The sequence below is a fragment of the Lolium rigidum genome, chromosome 1 (genome assembly GCF_022539505.1).
Source record: "Lolium rigidum isolate FL_2022 chromosome 1, APGP_CSIRO_Lrig_0.1, whole genome shotgun sequence".
NCBI lineage: Eukaryota > Viridiplantae > Streptophyta > Magnoliopsida > Poales > Poaceae > Lolium > Lolium rigidum.
In genome coordinates this window covers 56112829-56119691 of record NC_061508.1, presented here as the reverse complement: position 1 = coordinate 56119691, position 6863 = coordinate 56112829, and the positions used below count along the sequence as shown (strand labels likewise).

The window sequence follows — 6863 nt, the reverse complement described above, 5'->3', positions numbered from 1 at the left end:
AGCAGAGGCGGTAGGCGGAGGCGATCTGGATCCGGCGCGCGCCTCAGCCAGGCGAGCAGCTGGCGATCTGGATCGAGCTGGCGATCTAGACGGAGAATGGATCGTGGGACTGAGCGATCAGATCTGGGAAATATGTAGGACTGGATTGTAAAATTACAATTGTGAAACGTCTTCCTCCCCCAAGTTAATTAAATCGGGACGGAGGGAGTAGTATTGATCATCATTCGACCATCCTTGTCGGAAGGCCATCCCATATATAACTTACAAACAAGAAATCACAATAACATATCGCTAGTTCAGTGTAGTTTTTGACTTAGCGGTGCGTGATTTCAGATGATGCAGATTTATTTTTAAAAAATAGGCAACTAAGAAATAACAAATTCATTACAGGTCAAGATTTGCCATGACTAAATGGAGATGTATACAATAAAATAAATATAAAGATAAAAAGTTAAGTTGTGCTGTTTTAACCTATATTAGCAATGATGCAGTCAGACGAGTGACAGTTAATTCCAGAAGTCAGGTGAAGACACACTTAAAAAGTGGCACGGCAACACATCTCATGAATTGTCAATCCATCCAGGCTCCAGGGCTTGGCTCAATCTACTATGCCGCAGTCATCACGGCAACCACCTTCAAATGTTCCATCCAGAACACCTACCAACAACACAATCAAAACTTGAAGTCCAACTAGTATCATACATTACTGTTTATCCCCCTTCCACTGCAAGTGTGCAAGCGTGTATGTGAATGATGGAGTCGTGTATATTATAACCGCAAAAAAAAGTGAGCATCGTGGTGAATAATATTTCGTTTATGAATAGGAAGAAAAACACATGAAACCAGGGTGATATAAAATATATAAAAAAAAACAGCTAAGCCACCTGCTCACCCATGTTACAAGTACTCATTAGTCAACACCGAGTTACAGACGGGAGCTACGGTGGAACGAGAAAGATGTGGCTAGGCTTTCCTGGACTATACCCGCTCCTCCTGGCCATCAGATCATACTCGCGTGATATGCCAAATGCATTAGTTCTATGTACCGGTCTGTCTCACACTCTTTGAGCCTTTCTCCAAATTGTTGTCACGAGTTTTCCTCTTTAGAGCCCAAGTAGCCTCGTATAAAATGATTGGATCCAATCTATGATTTGAGTACCCCCTATCACAGCAAACACTATTTCCCTCCCAACAATCTATACTGGGAAATGGCATTTAGATCCTCCCTGACACTAGAATTTCCGGTCATCATCCATGAAAAATCATATTTTCGTTACACAATGAAAAATGAAGAGCTTTTGCTATTTCTGCTTCGAAGGATGCGCATAGCTACAAGTGACATATTCAGTTACACGGATGGTGAGATATTAGAGAGAACCAAGTGGCCGAATTATCTTACTTCCGAGAATAAAGGCTGGAGCCAAGTTATCTCCCGCCAAGCATGGCCAGTCTAGCTACTCTGGCCGCGTTGATGAAGCCTACTGGAACAACAAATCTTGGGTTTTTGACAGGCTCTATGCTTTCTGCTGATGATCGCCTCACGCAGGAGACATAGTAAGTTCCTCTGTAAAGAGGTAACATGAAAGATATGCGTAGTAGCATTTTTCGAATAGCTAGGATATCATGAGAGGCCAATTAGGTTCGCTTGTACTGATCGTGCCGTACTGATTCATATAAGCCACTTGTTTTTTTCTCTCTGCGAAAAATAGGCGTTCTGCTCATTTCGTTGCCAAGGAAATGCATGTCACTTTGCCAGTGTTGTACATGGGTCTTTCGTTTCAAAGTTTGAACAAACATTTCACTGCAGCAGTAGGCTATAGAGACCAGGAGTAGAAAGCAAATTAATTCAAATTCCTGGAGCGGATGGACTGGCCAAACACTCAAAAAGCCTGATATCACAGGCCTGAATGTCTTTATCAAAATTCAGTCCTTCAGTCAAAGAAACGGCAGTTTTTCTACTCGTCTCATCCACCACTCCTAGGGAAACAGTCAAAGTAGTTATAGCCCCTAAAGGGAAAAAAAATCTACCGGGAAAGGGTCCGAGTTAGCAGTTAGACTTTCTCCTTTCAAAATATAGACCATATTTTGACAGTTAAAATTCATATAATAGCCAATAATTTCTGATGATATGTGGATTATGTTACACAATATTGTTAATCTTGCAGTTACATCCACAATTTTGTAACTATCAACAAAATTTAGAAACAACTTAAGTTCAAAATTGAACAGTCTAAATACGCCATAAATTTCTAAGAGGGATCTCAAGATTAACTCTTTCATGTTAGAAATAATAAAGACAGTGATGCCCCAAAACCAAATAAAATATGCATTTGACGGGGGTGGTTGCCAAGAAATTCTATAACATCAACCTTATAATATACAGCATTAATTATCATCCAACCATCGTTGTCCCAAGGTCACCCCATACATAACTTACAAACAAGAAATCGAAATAACATATCGCACGAATTCAATGTAGTTTTTGACTTAACGGTGCATGATTTCAGATGATAGAGATTTATTTTAAAAAGAAATAGACAAGTAAGAATCATCAACTGCATTACAAGTCAAGATTTGTCACGACTAAATGGAGGCATAGAATAAAATAAAGATAAAGATAGGAAAGGTAAGTTGTGCTGTTTTGACCTAGATTAGCAATGAGGCGGTCAGACTAGTGACAATTAATTCCAGAAGTCAGGTGAAGACCCACTTAAAAAGTGGCAGGACAACACATCACATGAAGTGTCAATCCATCCAGGCTCCAGCCCTTGGCTCACTCTACTATGCCACAGTCATCACGGCAACCACCTTCAAATGTTCCATCCAGAACACCTGCCAACAACACCACCAAAACTCGAAGTCCAACTGGTATCACCCATTGCTGTATATCCCTCTTCCACTGCAAGTGCTCAAGTTGAGGAGGTTCACCAACCGATGGATGTCCTCATCTCTGCAATTGTAGGTGACCTCGTCAGCAGGTCGGCATCGTTCGTGATCAGCAAATACTTCCAGAAGCAACCTGGCATCGACGAGATTCTCCAGAGGCTAGACAGAGTTGTACTGAGAATCGACATCGTCATCGAGGAGGCACAGGGGCGGCATATCACTAACCAGGGGATGCTCCGTCAGCTCGGAGTGTTGAGGCAGGGAATGTACAGAGGATGCTACATGCTTGATGCCTTGAGATTCCAAGCCGCCCTTGACGAGGAGGTAAGCCATTCATCGTCTGTATTGTCCAAATCCAGTCCAGCCAAACGGATTTGTTTCTCTCGGCCATGCAGTGGTAGCAACAACAGAAAAGCATTGTTGTTTGATATAAACAACAACATACGAGAAGAGCTGCAACGGATGGTCGACACCCTTGAAGGCACCATGGCTGGTGTCAAGGAATTTCTTTTCTTCTTGGAGTTGTATCCTCGGATAGTTCGTCAACCTTATGGAACATATTTGATCCTGGACAATTGCATGTTCGGTCGCCAAACAGAACGGGAACAGATCCTGAATTTCTTGCTGTGTCCCAATGCTACGCCTGACTTGGCAGTACTTCCAATTGTTGGTCCAATAAGAGTAGGGAAGAGCACTCTTGTTGAGTATGTCTGTAGGGATGCGAGTGTGCGCGGTCGCTTCTCGATGATCGTCTTCTTTCCAGAAGGCAGTCTCAAGTATGAAGGAGTGATTGACCTGAAAGGGAACAATATTAATGGTCTAGTCAGACATCGGAATTGTGCTTCTCAAAACAGGTTGCTGATTATTGTTGAAATAACTGAGGGCATTAACGAGGCAGCATGGACAAGGCTGAAATCTTCCGTAACAAGCATGACACCGTGCAGTGGGAGCAAAATCATAATTACCAGTCGGTCGGATATAATTGCGAATCTGGGAACAACAGAAGCGCTTCGACTGGACTTTCTCCCTCCAGAAGCTTATTGGCATTTTTTCAAGTCCCTTGCATTCGGAAGCACAAAGCCTGATGACCAGCCAAAACTGGCAATCATGGCCATGGAGATTGCTTTGGAACAGACACAGTGTTTCAAGAGCGCGCTTATCATTGCTGGTTTACTGCGAGATAACTTTAATGCTCAGTTCTGGTGCACAGTTCTTCAATGTGTGAGAGCATATAAGCAGACACACTTCCTTATGTCTGACAAGCACCCAAATCTTTGCTTACGGGAAGATGAACCAGTATATTATTGGAGATTGGCCAGGAGCAGCAAATACTTCTTGGTTTGCAACCATCATCAGTTAGATTCCGGTGAGGAAATCCCCAAGATTAGTGTGCACGACATCATCTTAGGATGTGGTGGTACACTACCACGTGGGAAATTTGAGGCTCTTGCATGGAGGTCTCGCATACCACCCTACTACAACTACAAGATAAGCTGTAAGCTGCAAACTCCACAACCTATGGTGAAAAGGAAGAAGCGCGTGTCTCGGCACGAGAGACATTTCATTTGAGCAACACATTATCTGTGATTCTGTAACTAGCATCATGTATATTGCTACCGTAATGTCGTGTGAATTAGGAAATATTATAGCACTCTCTCCGATCCATAATAAGTGTCGGGGATTTCGTACTAAGTTAGTACAACTTTTGTACTAATTTCCCGACAATTATTATGGATCGGAGGGAGTAGCATATATGTATGTAAGTATGTTAATGTGTAGGCATGGAGGAGTCGTATCCTAGTAGTATAAGTATGCATGTAGAGTACACGGTGCTTGTGTTCAAGTTGCCCGTTTAAATCAGAGTCCAAGACAGTTGTATTTAGAGAGTTGAGTCTGTATCCTATTGATATGGATACTATGGGTACTATTAACCCAAGCCTTGTAATATATCTTGAACATGAAGAAAAGAGAAGATAAAATTGTCCCAAAATTTATGTGTTTCTCATGTATGTATAGCTAAGTTTCAATTCACTGGCAAATGTATTTTCTGACAAATTCCATTGCGTTGTTGTGTCACCTGGGCTCAGGTCGGGCTTGTAAATACACTCTTTTCTATCAATAAACCATGCAGCTTTTGTTTTTCTTAAAAAAGAAAAAACATACCTTTCAGAATTAAGCGTGTAGTCAAACAGACCGTTCACCCTCCCAGATCACAGCCCATGATCTCGTGTGTCGTGGAGACAAGGTATAGTACCTGTTTCTCCCTAGCTCCCTAGCAGAGCATTCAAGTACAGACCTGCAAAAGAATGAACACCATCCTCATTACCAACTACAACAAAGCACCTTGTTAATGCTCATTTTAGCGATACTCAATGAAATGGCCGTTATCAAAGTTGGACCTCAAACAGACAATTGGTTGAAGGCAACATCCAATCTGCATTTACACGAAAATGGAATGAACACTATACTTCCTGACAAATTTTGGGAACAGTGAAGCTATTTTCTGCAGAAGGAACAGGGAAGCTATTTTCTGTGGGAGGAACAGAGAAGCTATTGATAGCATGTATAAATACTAATCTTGCACACTTTTTAACTTACCATTGGATTTAGATAAATTAATGGATTGGCATGTTAGGTTGAGTGGCACCGAAAAATAAGCTAGTTACAGACTTGCTATCACTCCGGTTCATAGATCTATATGGGAAGCATGCAATGATGCAAGTTTCAGGAATAAAATTCCTGACTAATTGAATATTTGCACCTCAATGCAAACATAGGACCCACAAACGAGAAACTCTGCCCTAGGATCCCAGGTTACTCGAGCAAGCGGTCACTTGAAGTTGTGGACACAAGCAGGATAAAGACTTACAGTGATGAGGATCCAGGAGAAATGGAGAATTGATGAATTGAGATGGAACAATCTTTCTATGTATCTGTAGGTTATCCTTCCTAACCTGTATGATCTAAATCAGTATTTTGTCCGTGTGATCGAATTACCAAGTTCCATGCCTGGATCTGGAAAAACACACAATACTGCGAAAGGCAGTAATGACAAGCAACCTATATTTTAGAATCAATAGAAATATATTATGAACTGAGAGATTTATACAAGTACACCATATTCTACAGACAACATTGGAGAAAGATGAGAATTGTGTCCCTAAAAAAAGATGAGCTAGATGGTGCCACAAGGTGATTCTATGTATTCCCGCAAAAAAAAGGTGATTCTATGTAAATTTACCAATAATTTCACTGCAGCAGCCAGTGTACAAAGGAGTTTAGTTCCTAGGCGGGCTAGCTAGGAGATGCAGACCCAGACGCCGAGGACAATGAGCGCGGTGCCGAGCGCGGCGGGCGCGGCGCGTGTGTCCTCCCCGAGGAGCGCGGCTGCGACGGCGGTGGCGGCGAAGGTGGTGGCGTTGGTGACGGGCACGGCGACGGAGATGGGGGCGTCGCCGAGGAGCCGGAAGAAGGTGGCGGACGCGGAGAGGTTGGCGAGGAACGGCGCCGAGTACTGCCACGTCAGCAGGAGGTCCGCCCACCGCCGGATGGCGCCGGAGCCGGCGGGGAGGGAGCGGGAGCGGCGGTCCCAGACGAGCGCGCCCCGGCGCATCAGGGCGTTCGTAACGCCCCAGACCAGGCCCACGGCCACCATGCTGGCCGCATCGCCGCCCAACGCCGCCGTGGCCATGCTCGCTCGGCTGCGATGGATCTGTGTCTGGGTGCCGATGAGCTCTTTTTCTCTACTACGGAGTAATTGTCACTTGGCACTTTTTTTTTTTTCGAAACTGTCACTTGGCACTTGGCACTTTGGCAGTGGTACCGGCAGCAGGGATCACTTCATTAATTTTGCATCAGACAAGAAATTCACTGAATGATATTTATGATACTGTACATTTTTATTCACATGATTTCTTTTCAACAGCACAAGTGCAGAATTATGATGGTAGCATTCGATCATTTGTCCCTTTTCCACC

General features: G+C 43.4%; 2 protein-coding genes across 2 annotated transcripts; one reads left to right on the top strand and one right to left on the bottom strand.

Moving 5' to 3' along the window:
* Positions 1 to 2934: 2934 nt before the first annotated feature.
* LOC124673390 (putative disease resistance protein RGA3) lies at positions 2935 to 4455 on the top strand. Its single transcript, XM_047209479.1, has one exon. The coding sequence runs from the start codon at positions 2935 to 2937 to the stop codon at positions 4453 to 4455; it is 1521 nt and encodes a 506-aa protein (XP_047065435.1).
* Positions 4456 to 6162: 1707 nt separating this feature from the next.
* LOC124708229 (transmembrane protein 234 homolog) lies at positions 6163 to 6577 on the bottom strand. The gene has a single exon (XM_047239921.1). The coding sequence runs from the start codon at positions 6575 to 6577 to the stop codon at positions 6185 to 6187; it is 393 nt and encodes a 130-aa protein (XP_047095877.1). The 3' UTR covers positions 6163 to 6184.
* Positions 6578 to 6863: the final 286 nt, after the last annotated feature.

What these genes read in the sequence shown, in the direction of transcription:
- LOC124673390 (XM_047209479.1), top strand. Translation starts at nt 2,935, where the DNA reads ATGGATGTCCTCATCTCTGCAATTGTAGGTGACCTCGTCAGCAGGTCG.
- LOC124708229 (XM_047239921.1), bottom strand. Translation starts at nt 6,577, where the DNA reads ATGGCCACGGCGGCGTTGGGCGGCGATGCGGCCAGCATGGTGGCCGTG.